This window comes from Mixophyes fleayi, chromosome 4 (genome assembly GCF_038048845.1).
Source record: "Mixophyes fleayi isolate aMixFle1 chromosome 4, aMixFle1.hap1, whole genome shotgun sequence".
NCBI lineage: Eukaryota > Metazoa > Chordata > Amphibia > Anura > Limnodynastidae > Mixophyes > Mixophyes fleayi.
Window position 1 is genome coordinate 23360211 of NC_134405.1, and position 13422 is coordinate 23373632.

General features: G+C 42.5%; 1 protein-coding gene across 1 annotated transcript in view; it reads right to left on the bottom strand.

The window, feature by feature from the left end:
- LOC142150567 (extracellular calcium-sensing receptor-like) overlaps positions 1 to 10367 on the bottom strand; it is a 33955-nt gene extending 23588 nt beyond the window's left edge. Inside the window, exons 1-2 of the mRNA XM_075205766.1 lie at positions 10114 to 10367; positions 620 to 911 (exon numbers count right to left, since the gene is read on the bottom strand). Coding sequence (XP_075061867.1) covers positions 620 to 911; positions 10114 to 10367 — 546 coding nt within the window. The remainder of the gene's footprint in view (positions 1 to 619; positions 912 to 10113) is intronic.
- Between the last annotated feature and the right edge of the window lie 3055 nt (positions 10368 to 13422).

The window sequence follows — 13422 nt, forward strand, 5'->3', positions numbered from 1 at the left end:
ATTGTACAGCGAATCTGAGACACAAGGATTTATATGGAATGCATACTGTTTTACTTTAAATTAAAGATGCTGCTCTCTATATAATAAATCACTGAACCATAGTAGCCAATCAGCAAATAACATTTTTTTCCCAGAAATTGCAAGTTATGCAATGAAATCAATAATCTGATTGTTTGCTTTGGTCTTGTTCAAAGTTACATTCAAATGCAATATGATTAAAAAAGTCCCAAAAACAGGCAATGCACACAATTGTGACCATCATGGCAATTGTGCAAGCAAATTTGAATCAGTAGAGGAGGAGTCTATGGATCCCTTTTATGACTGTTTTATTGGCTCATATGGTGGGCTTAGTTATCCAAAAGAAGCTTTTGTAGGAGAAAGTGCTGTATTTTTTCAACAGACATTTCTTAAGAAAATTAGCAAACATGTGTTTTAAGTGAAAGTATTATGATAAATTGGCAACATCATAGTAATTCTCGTCCTGATGGTGTCTTTTAAAGGTATAGGGATCTATACATGGCAATATATATTAATTTATTATCCCTAAACTTGTATTTATATTTTTGGACTGCACAGTCAAATGCATCATATCTCATACATATTCCTGAAAACAACTTACCTGAGGGTATCTGTAGAGGCCAAGAATGTGAGCCAGGAGGATTGAGTGAGTGGACATTGCAGGTCCAATAACTGCAGCAAGAGGTACATCTGGAAGACATCGGTAGTTGGGAATGGCTGTGTGGGATCCAGTCAGGACTTGCAAAGAACTCTCCAAATCCTGATGGAGCGTATTACATGAATCATAGGCTTGGAAGCCCAGTGTCACATTAGGAAGAATATTGGGATCTTTGTTAATCTCCTCCATGGCAAATCTCATTGCTTGGAGCTGTTGATAGCTCTCAAAGTGGAAACTGACGTGTAAAGTAAAATGTAAAAATATTAAACACTATCTAATACAATAATACTATAATGTACTCAGTTATCATTTATGTCTTTTAAACAGTACAGTGTCCACAGATTTAGGAGGAACCCAATCACCATGAAAATTGGGCAGTAAAACTCCCTCTACTAGCTAGCACAATGGCAAAGGTACAGTCCCTAGGACACCTTAGTAGAAAAAGCTGAGAGTCCTTCAAACTATGCTTCTCCATTAGCCAATTTACATAGTGGCCGCTTGTGATAGGCTGTTAGTGAGGGAGAGTTCCAGGGACTCTTATCTTTAGTCATTTGAACTACAGCAGCTCAGGAAAGAAGAAAAAAAATATTATATATAGTGGTTTATTTAATTAAAGTTTATTTAAAGAAAGTGTGTGTGCTTTTTTTTTTTTTTTTAAATCTTTTGGTATAATGGTCAGGGATTTTAGTGACAACGATTGTTAAGCTGCGACTAAAAGAGTGGTAATACCCCATTCATACTGCACCAAAAACCCGGGTCTTGGTGCAGTATGAATAGTCCAACCACAAAATCCCGGGTCTAAAATCCCGGGACTTAGACCCGGGATTTTGCGAGGGGTAATTCCCGGGTTGGACCCCGCTCGCCTGCATTATGAATGGTGCAACCCGGGTAATTCCCAGGTCTCACCATTCATACTGTAAAAAAAAAAAATGGCAAAGTAAAAAAAAATGATTTTAATTAATGAAAAACACATAACAAATGTTTACTTAACTTATTTTCAGCCAGCGGTGTCTCCGGTGCGTTGCCGGCTGTCAGGGGGACCTCTGGCTACTAAAATGACGTAATTTCTAATGGACTAGAAATTACATCATTTTAGTACCCAGAGGTCCCCCGACAGCCGGCAACCCACCGGAGACACCGCTGGCTGAAAATAAGTTAAGTAAATATTTGTTATGTATTTTTTTTTTATTAAAACATTTTTTTACACTTTTTTTTTCTAAAACCCGGTTCGGGCAGGTGCAGTATGACCCGGGAATCTTCTTATCTATACTGCCTTGTGCCCCGGCAATATCCCGGGTTAACAACCCGGGATATTGCCGGGGCGGCAGTATGAAAGTGGAATAAGTTGCACTTCCAGGGATCCCAATATTTTTAATTACCCTCACTTCCACAGCACATGGGGTCAGGAAGAACCCCAACACTTACAACACTCTGTACTTGCTTGCCTGGGGCCAGATTTAACTTAGCAGGGGGACACCAGATTTAGTGGTCTCCGTTTTAGTGGAAACTAGCCAGACTGTTTAGCACTGGTGTTGGCTGATATTAAACATGCAATAGTATAATTAAATTTGATTTTTATGTTATTTATTTTAGATAGTTAACCAGGTGCAGTGTTTCCCATGACAATTTAGGTCAAACCCTGATCCACATAAATCAGGTCCTCCAGTCCATGAGGCCATGGGCTAGATTTACTAAACTGCGAGTTTTGAAAAGTGGAGATGTTGCCTATAGCAACCAATCACATTCTAGCTTTTATTTGTTTTCTGCATTCTACAAAATGTCAGCTAGAATTTGAATGGTTGCTATAGGCAAGATCTCCCCTATTTCAAACCCGCAGTTTACTAAATATATCCACATGTCTTCATGGCTGCAAAAAGTGTGGTCTGTGTGGAGGTACATTGGCCTCTGTAGTTTTAACATATGTAACCCCCTGTCAAAGTGTGTAGTGTGGGGTGCAAAGGTTACACAGTGAACCTCCTTCCCCAGCCCTGGCTAGCTGATGGGCATGGGTGTAAATGACCAGAGGGTCCCTGCACATGGAGGTGTCTCTTTGTAAGTAGTGGGACACAGGTGATGTCACTTTGTGGTGCAGTGCAATAAACGTCAGAATAATTTTGGCGCCAAACCATTTCTATGACAAACTGAACTCTTTATTTACACTCCACTTCCTCCAGTACGATAATCATTATGGTTGCAGCAATAAAGAAATATATATACAGCTCCTTACTCTCTCCAGCACAGTTCTTAATGAGCGATATGAATATGGTGGCACATATATCTCCTTACTCCTCCTGCATAGTTCTTAATGTTATCTAGATGTACTATAATATAGTTCACATGTCTCCTACACTCCAGTACTTCATACTTCACTGCAGTTCATCCCATCTCTGCAGGAGCACTCACATGAATGCTAATAGACAGGCAGCTTCTCAATGCAGTTCTAACACACAGTGTGTAACTCTCAACTGCAGCTCACCCCTCCTCTGCGGGGATGATTTCTCCTTTGGGCTCTGCCACTTCTCTCTGTGTGCGCACAGCCCCTGGCTCTGACACTTCTCTCTGTGTACTCTCAGACCCTGATTCTGACACTCGAGCTACCATGCCTCTTATAGCAACCCTCACTCCAGGGTCTCTCCCATGCAAAATATACCCCTCTGACTTGGGTTCCCTTTAGTGACATGGGGTTCTTCCCCTGTCTGGGATTAGGGACTCCTCACCTCTGTATAGGCAGCCACTCTACTGTTTATATCACAGAACATACCAGGTTCTCCTAGTCACAGTAGTTTTACAGCTACTCACAGTTCAGCCAGAATCACAGTGTAACTTATCTCCAACACATGTGTTCTGTATAGTGTATGCATGCTGCCACTTCTATCCAGGGGTCTCTGCTCTCGGGACTCTCCCCATATTCAAGCACACAGTACTTGCCCTTGAGCAGTCACCGCGCTCACACTCGAAGGCATTGCCAAGGGAGCCCGGGAGGAAGATCTCAGGTCCCCAGCTACAGCTCTTCTTTCCCTGGGTGTCTCTCTCCCCCCTTGCTGACAGCCCCTCCTTCCTCTCACTCTGTCTCTAGCGCACTTGGCTGGGTTATTACCATAGCAACCAGCTTGTGTCACTTTTCACAAACACCTAACTTGCCCTCTAGGTGGCCTGTCCTGTATTCACTGGGGTGCAGGGTTTACTAAATCGCCACCAGGGGATGTCACATATAGTTTCTCTTTTATATTTGGAAGAATGAACTGTTGAGGAAACAATGGGATATTAGTAACATATATGGGATTACCACAGGAATTAAAGGTTAGTGTGTCATGAGAATGCGGGACAAAGTCTATATATTACACATTAGAATAACATAGAGTGTATTAAAAGGACACCATAATTTAAAAAATAACATAGACCAGAAGCACAGAAACACACTGGAAAAAAATATGTGTCAATAACCAGCAAATGTTCTCTGAGAAATGAGGGTACACTAGGTAAAATGTAATTGAATATATTAAGTATATATCCATTATAAAACCTCACAGTGGATCTCTTCAGCCTACTGACACAGTGCAGAGTGAAGAAAGAACTTTATACAGTTTTTTCTTCACCTGGCACTCAGTCAGTAGATAGGACAGGTCACATAGCAACAGCGATCAGGTCAGGTCACAGAGCAGCAGGGATATCACGCCACTTACTACACACTAATGTCAGGGGATAGAGCAGGAGACTGGTTTGTGCTCTGTACAGTTCTCTCTCCTCCCTGCACTGTGTCAGTAGACAGGTCACACAGTAGCAGTGATATCACACCACTTACTACACACTAATGTCAGGGGATAGAGCAGGAGACTGGTTTGTGCTCTGTACAGTTCTCTCTCCTCCCTGCACTGTGTCAGTAGACAGCTCACACAGCAGCAGAGATCTCACACCACTTACTACACACTAATGTCAGGGATAGAGCAGGAGACTGGATTGTGCTCTGTACAGTTCTCTCTCCTCCCTGCACTGTGTCAGTAGACAGGTCACACAGCGGCAGGGATCTCACACCACTTACTACACACTAATGTCAGGGGTTAGAGCAGGAGACTGGTTTGTGCTCTGTATAGTTCTCTCTCCTCCCTGCACTGTGTCAGTAGACAGGTCACACAGCAGGGATCTCACACCACTTACTACACACTAATGTCAGGGGTTAGAGCAGGAGACTGGTTTGTGCTCTGTACAGTTCTCTCTCCTCCCTGCACTGTGTCAGTAGACAGGTCACACAGCAGCAGAGATCTCACACCACTTACTACACACTAATGTCAGGGTTACAGCAGGAGACTGGTTTGTGCTCTGTACAGTTCTCTCTCCTCCCTACACTGTGTCAGTAGACAGGTCACACAGCAGCAGAGATCTCACACCACTTACTACACACTAATGTCAGGGGTTAGAGCACGAGACTGGTTTGTGCTCTGTACAGTTCTCTCTCCTCCCTGCACTGTGTCAGTAGACTGGTCACACTGCAGCAGGGATATCAAACCACTACTACACACTAATGTCAGGAGTTAAAGCAGGAGACTGGTTTGTGCTCTGTACAGTTCTCTCTCTTTCCTGCACTTTGTCTGTAGACAGGACAGGTCACACAGCAAAAGGGATCTTACACCACTTACTACACACTAATGTCAGGGGTTAGAGCATGAGACTGGTTTGTGCTCTGTACAGTTCTCTCTCTTTCCAGCACTGTGTCTGTAGACAGGACAGGTCACACAGCAAAAAAGATCTTACACCACTTACTACACACTAATGTCAGGGGTTAGAGCAGGAGACTGGTTTGTGCTCTGTACAGTTCTCTCTCTTTCCTGCACTGTGTCTGTAGACAGGACAGGTCACACAGCAAAAGGGATCTTACACCACTTACTACACACTAATGTCAGGGGATAGAGCAGGAGACTGGTTTGTGCTCTGTACAGTTCTCTCTCCTCCCTGCACTGTGTCAGTAGACAGGTCACACAGCAGCAGGGATATCCTACCACTTACTACACACTAATGTCAGGGTTAGAGCAGGAGACTGGTTTCAGCTCTGTACATTTCTCTCTCCTCCCTGCACTGTGTCAGTAGACAGCTCACACAGAAGCAGGGACATCATACCACTTTTTACACACTAATACTCTGGGATTTGAGCAGAGAGACTTTTTTGTTCTTGTACAGTTCTCTCTATTCCCTGCACTGTGTCAGTATACAGGACAGGTCACACAGCAGCATGGATCTCACACTACTTACCACACACTAATACTCAGGGGTTAGAGCAGGAGACTGGTTTGTGCTCTGTACATTTCTCTCTCTTCCCTGCACTGTGTCTGTAGACAGAACAGGTCACACAGAAGCAGGGACATCACACCACTTTATACACACTACTTTCAGTGTTTAGAGCAAGATGCTGCTTTGTGCTCTGTACAGTTCTCTCTCCTCCCTGCACTGTGCTTGTAGATAGATCACACAGCAGCAGGAATATCACACCACTTACTACACACTAATTTCACAGGATAAAGCAGGGAGACTGCTTTGTGCTCTGTACAGTTCTCTCTCCTCCCTGCACTGTGTCAGTAGACAGGTCACACAGCAGAAGGGACATCACACCAATTCTCACCAGTTTCTGAAGTGGACACTAATGTCCAGTGACTGGAAAAGTGTGACTGTTTATTACTTTTTCTGTGCATTGTATTCCTACCAAGTTATCTGAAACTATTATATGAGAACTAAAAGCAATTCCCAAACCCAAATTGTCTGGATAAAACAAGTAGAATTCTGCAGCCAAATGCATAATAAATCAAAAATTCAATTAAACAGTGTTGACAACTGCAATTCAAAATACTAACAAACAACATTTTAAAGAACAATGTAATGCTGTAAATGATAATGCAGTTTAATAGCTTTAGATGCAGTTAGTTTATTGGCTTGGCAATGCCGTTGTGATTAAACTAAATACATTGCTTTTCCTATAATCAGGTCAATATTTTCTAGGTACAACTGTAATCAATGTAAATAACTCAGCAGATCTGTATTGTAATCCATGGTAACACAGATACACAACAAATAATCACAGAAATAAGCCGAAACAAAGTGAGATAAACCAATGAATTAGTGAAAGATACAGAAAATAATTAATGTGGAAAACTCCTTTAAATCGGTATATAAGGAATCAAATAAGGATTGGGGAGTAATAAATGCAAGAACAACATTATATTAGCATTTTTAGACCTAGATAAATCCATTGTATGTTAAATATTACTTACGTTAAACAAGTGGTCTTGGGTGGTCTCTCCTTGAAGTGGGTAAGGTGATAAGAACTGGCTAGGTGAAGGGGTAACACAACTCCTAGCATTATATCCCCGGGCTGTAGGACCCCCTGAAGCTCTGCGGTGTCCAGTCTGCATTGTTGTCCTTTGTAGTAGAGAATTTGGTGTGTCAGTGTGAGGTGACATATTGACCACCATACTGCCTTTAGAAACAATATGCACCCAACCATTTACTGTATCAATGGATTTCTATAAGGAGAGATGACGAGAGAATGGAAGAGGTGATGATTGAGCAATAATATACCTAAATAAGTGAGCACGGGTCTGCAAATCATTGTGAACTGTAGAAAGGTGGATGCTATCAGTCTAATAAATGTCTGTAAGTGGATGTGAGTCATTTGTTACCTGGTTTAGAAGTGACCTAACAGGTTTGAAGAGAACTCCTTTAAACAAGTTTTGGCTAAATAACAGTGTTGTATGGAGGTTGTATGACACATATATGTAGTGCTTCTAAAGGTGTATAGCATAAAGATATTGATGATAATTATGCATGCATGGTATAAAGGTTGTGGGTGTTTGTAGGTGCATCATGTATTTGTCTGATTAATGTCGAAGTAAAAAGTTTTTTGTGTACAATGATGTAGTGTATATGTTATATATGTATGTATGTGCATGCAGGTGGGTGATGAGACTGGTGGATGATGGGGGTCGTTTATGTGCATGGTCTCTATATGACTGAAGGGAACATCATATCGCTCTATAACCTATTGTTTTCTTCTCTGGCTCAGATTTTATTTATATCCTATTTTTATATGTCCTGAACTCTTTATGTTTAAAATTGGACATTAACTCCTTAGTTTCTATTTCATTCAATTGTCACTAAGTTTATTGCAAATCTACATATAAACTCTATTTTAAGAGTTAAATAAAGAGGGATTCTCAGTGGAAAAATGTGTAACATTCTGTATCAGGCATGAGACATTTTTCTCCAAGGGAACCAAATTACATTAATTGGCATGCCTGGGGAGTTTCCAGCTGATGACTTTCAATTAAAAATTCATATGATGAAAAATTACCTGGGCTAGGGGATATTAAACAGAGTGAGGGACAAAGAGATTTTTTTTTTACATTTTATTTTGGTCTTGATATGGTCATATCAAGTCATATCATATTGATATAATTTGTTCTTGATAAAAGCCATATTAGACAGTGCCTTGGCAAGTGATGTCATTTATAGAGGAACATGGAGAATTCTATATATTCACTTCCCTATCACTCCCATTTATTATCACCTCAATTTCCCAAAAATCATGTCACTTATTGCACCCACTGGGTGTCCTATTTGGTTTCCCTCACTTCTAATTTCTCTGTTTATATTGATTTTAATTTTACAGTCTCTGGTGTGTTCATTAAGGTCATATATACATGATTCTATTACTTTTATTTTAACTCACAATCACTTTCTTTTTGAAGATGCACACTATTTACAGCTGATGGCAATGGCCATGGGGACAAGGTTTGCACCAAGTTATGACAACCTCTACGTGGGTTTGTTTGAAGAGGAGCGCATTTGGGGTGACAGACTAGGTACGAACCTGGTCCTCTATGGCCGTTACATAGATGATTTATTTATTATTTGGAAAGGGGATGAACAATCAGCGATTGATTTTATAACACACCTTAGTGATAATTTATATAATTTAAAATGTGTACATAATTATAATAGGATCGCCATAGATTAATTGCTAAGGACTCTAGGATTGAGACTCTGAAATACAATAAAAAAGTTGACATGAATAATTTGTTGCATTACGATAGTGCCCACTATAGGGCTTGGAAGAAAAATATATCTACAAGGTCAACTTATGCACCTGAAACAGAATTGTTCCATGCCCGATAGATTTGATAGCCAAGTTAGAGAAATGATAAGTCAGGCACGCTTTTGTCCAGCTCTCAGGATAGCCTCTTCTATCACTTCATAATCCCACCTTGGGAACTGCCTGCCCAGGGCAGTTGCAAAAGATCTCAATTGGTGGGCTTCTCATCCTATCCAGCCCCTTCCCCACCTCCCACATGTGTCTTTCTCCGGGTGACCCCTGCTGGATCCGGCTCCTGTCTGTCTTTAGAGCTCACGTGTGGATAATAGGGAGTAAACAAAAGGGACAATGGTACCTTAATTCATTCAACTCCTGAGTGTTTCCTGTGGAGGTGGAATTTAACCCTGAAGTGATTTTCAAATGAGATGATATAGTTCCATCACTGGTACTTCCTGAGAAGAACAGGGCTAAAAAGTGCATCCCCGGTATGGATTACAATAAGGAGTTGTAACTCTGGTTCCATACACCATGCCCGTTTCTTTACATTCCTCCCCCCACTTTTCAGTCCGTGTACTCCGTGGTGAGAGAAGCTGGCTGGGCAGCTCCAGGGATGCAGCGAGGCTTGGAGTCTGGTTCCTGCTGATGGGACTGGCCTTTCGTGTTACAACTGTATTTTTACCCTTTTTGTGGAGATAGAAAAGTTATACAGTTGTAGGGCCAAGCTTCATCTCAACAACCATCCATTGTCTCTTGCTGTGCATTGCAGCCAACTAAGGGGATTCTGATTTGTGACTATCAAGAATGTGTTTCTATATAAGTATGACTGCAACTTTTTGAGGGCCCAAATTATGCCCAGGCACTCCTTTTCAATAGTGGCCTATGCTATCTTGTGATCAACAAGTTTCCCGGTGAGATAGGCCACTGGGTGTTCACGACCATCCTCCCCTACTTGACTCAAAACAGCTCCTATTCCACAGCTCGAGGCATCTGTTTGCACAATGAACCGCCATCGGAAGTCAGGGGCTGCTAACACTGGGTGCCGGTACAAGATATCCTTAAATGGGAAAAGGCTAGTTAACACACTCAGGAGTCTAGTCAATATGTTGGGAGTACTTTTTGGTTGTCAAATCAGTCAGCGGCTTGGCAACAGTGCTATACTGGGTCACAAACTTGTGATAGTACCCCGCTGTCTCAAGGAAGGCAGTATCTGGTTTTGGTTGGTGGGGTGAGGTCAATTCAGGGTGTCATCAATTTTTGCAAGCTCCAGTCAACCCTGTGCCCGAGGTACAACACCTCCGCCATCCCCATCTGACATTTGTCTGGTTTGATTGTCAACCCTGCCTGACTAATCCGGACTAACACTTGGGCCACATGTTGTAGGTGGTCCTCCCAGGTCTCACTAAAAATAACTATATCATCCAAGTATGCTTTGGCGAACTCTTCACACCTTGTCAGCAAATGGTCTACTGTACGCTGAATGGTGGCCGGGGCATTCTTCATTCCAAAGGGGATGGCAATAAACTCAAATAGTCCAAACGGAGTGGTGAACGTGGACCATTCTGTGTTTCCCTTGTGAGGGGTATCTGCCAGTATCTCGTCACCGTCACCTGTCATCGTCAGCTTTCTATGATTCTCGCAGAAGTGTGTAATCCTGTCTTTCTTGAGCACTTACACCACACTGGCCGCCCAAGGACTATTGGATAGTATAATGACCCCCAGTGCCAGCATTGCAATGAACTCTTTTTTGATCATGTCAAGCACCACGGGACTCAATCAATACTCTGGTTGTCGAATAAGCTGAGCCTCCCCAGGTTCAACATGAAGGGCCACTACATGAGTGCACCCAGGCCTGCTGGTGAACAGAGGGCGCTCTACCTCTAATACTCCCTTCATCTGTTGAGTCTGAGATCCTGTTAACTGTGGGCCTATAGGCACTGCCTCTACACCTAGGGCCTTTTTGGATGCTGTGAGAATGTCGGGTTTGGGGTCAGTCTCTTGGTGATCCATAGGTGGGCAGCAGATTGCCACGGCCCCTATTTCCCAGGAGGTGTACTCCTTTAGCGGATTAAGGTGATAAGTACCCATCCGTTTCCCAGTTCAATCTAATGCAATAAATCACTCACTCAGGCAGACCAGAGTATTTACAAAATAAGGTTTTATTATGACAGCACAAAACATTCCCAAGATACAGGGTAGATGGTAGCATGTACCCTCCAGCACCCTCTTGCTGTCAGCACTCCAAAGTAAAAAGCTCAGTCTGTTTCAGAGTCTTATCCTCCCGCAATATTACCACTACCATTTGGCTAGACAGTTACCATGTCGTTTAGCCTGGGTAACTGGCTCTCACAGACCCTGTCCTGGTAAGGTTTCCTCCAGGGGCACTATAATGCCTGCCAAGAGTCATTTAGCCTAATGTCTTGTACACCAGGATCCTCTAAGCTAGAATAGCTCTTTTGGCATTCTGCTTTACTTATATTCCAAAAGCTTACTAGTAGGCTAATTGGCTGCTATCTAAATTGACCCTAGTCTCTCTCTCTGTCTGTCTGTATGTATGTATGTGTGTATGCTAGGGAATTTAGACTGTAAGCTCCAATGGGGCAGGGACTAATGTGAATGAGTTCTCTGTACAGCACTGCGGAATCATTGGCACTATATAAATAAATGATGATGATGATGATGATGATGATGATGATGATGATGAGGATTCTTGGCTGAATACACAAGTAGTAGGGTCAAATGTCTCAATCCTCCCTCTTTCTGCAGTGGTCTATCAGTGGACACTAACTGTTAGACATACCATCTCTGTTGCCTTGATTATACAATGGAATGGCATGACTGAATTAGCTATTTGGTTGGATACACTAAACAAAGGGTTACAATATCACATCAAGAAATTACACTTCACGCTTGCGTGAAACAATAAGACATTTGACACACTTTATCTGCAGCATTACACAATCTGAGTCTGTGATACATGTTGATACAATAACATTTATATTGATACATATTAATACATTTCCCAATGCTATTTCATTCAGTAAAATATTGCATATCATCTAGAAGTTATAACCTAATTACCTCTCAGATTACCTGTTGACCTAGCTAATCAATGTGGGTTGACAGCTAGCTATGTCAAATCACTCAAACATTGTTCTGATTACAAACCACATCTATGCCACACCTCATAACAATGGACATTTGAGACAAATGGTAATTACCTTAGCTAACACAAGCAAAATGACTTCTGATGTCCTGTTATTTTCACACAATATGGCAATATTCTTTCTATTTCTAATACATTCAGTATTGCAGGTAATAGCAAGGGCAAAATGAACCTAATAACCTGAAATAATAATACACCTAATACACCGATGCTCTGGTGTATATACTTAGACTGGGCCAAGGATTAAAAAGTACATTAAACTGTGAGAAATGGGTGTTGATTAAAAATTCCTCAGTCCTGTAGCATCCTGTTTCGTCATGATGCCTATGATGGGCATGGACTGTAGGGGGACCCAACATGGGGGTTCCCGAGGCGTTGGCATACACGCATGAGGACCCATAGTGTTTGACCTGCTGGTTAACTCCAGGCCAGAAGAAATGTCGTAGCAATCGGGAACGGGTTTTACAAACCACTAAGTGGCCAGCTATAGGAATGTCACGGGCTAGTGCTGGTAACCGGCAATGGTACTGCTGGAGAACAATCAGCTGTTTTCTAGCAACTCCTGGCTCTAGAGGGTCAGCCTTGGTGAGCACACTGTGCAACCTCCCTTTTTCACACATGATCCCCAATCTGTCCTTTCCATCGCACTGTGGAGACCATCTAAAGATTGGTCAGTCCATTGGGCTTCCCTAAATGGAGCCCTAGCTACTTCCCCTAGATTCACGTCAATGTCAGGTAAGTCTAGTACAGTGTTACTCACCGACAGCGGTTCTGGTGTCCTGAGACTTCTGTTGCTGGTATGGGTGGGTCCTCAGGAGCTATCTCCAAAGCCAGTGCTTGACTCCGGGTGATAGCTCCCTCAAAGTAACTGGCCAATACACCACCCAGATCATTCCGTAGAATAACGTGCTGCTTTCTCTGGGGTGGCAGGATATCTGTCCACCACCCACTCACTGATTTCTGGAGCCATTTTATTCATTAGCTGCTCCAATATAAAGATGTTTTTGAGGTCCGTTACCGTTGTGGCTTGCTTCCTTTCTAGCCACTGATTACAGTTTCTTCACAATAAACTGCTAAATTGCGTATAAGGAGAGTGACTGCTTCTTGCCATGTTTCTGAACTGAGTGCGGTAGGATTTGGGGGTGACCGCATATCGATCCAACAATAATGTCCAAATCTCCTGGTAGTCTCTTCCTTGATCTGGCCTCAGGGCATGGTATGCCTTCTGCGCTCGGCCCATCAAACTTGGTATTAAATATTTTGACCACTCCATCACAGGTAAATCATGCCTTACCATCAAGGACTCATATAACTGAAGGTGAGTGTCAATGTCCGTGGCTGATTCCACAAGCGTGGTTCATCGTCATATCCCAGTCGCGGTGTCTGTTTTCCTTCCAATGCTGACACTGGTGCCATTGCAGGTACCATGACCGGCCTACCAAGTGTCGCTGCCCTCTCCTTGTCCAAGTATATCCAACCAAACCTGCATCTGTTCCATGTTGCGGA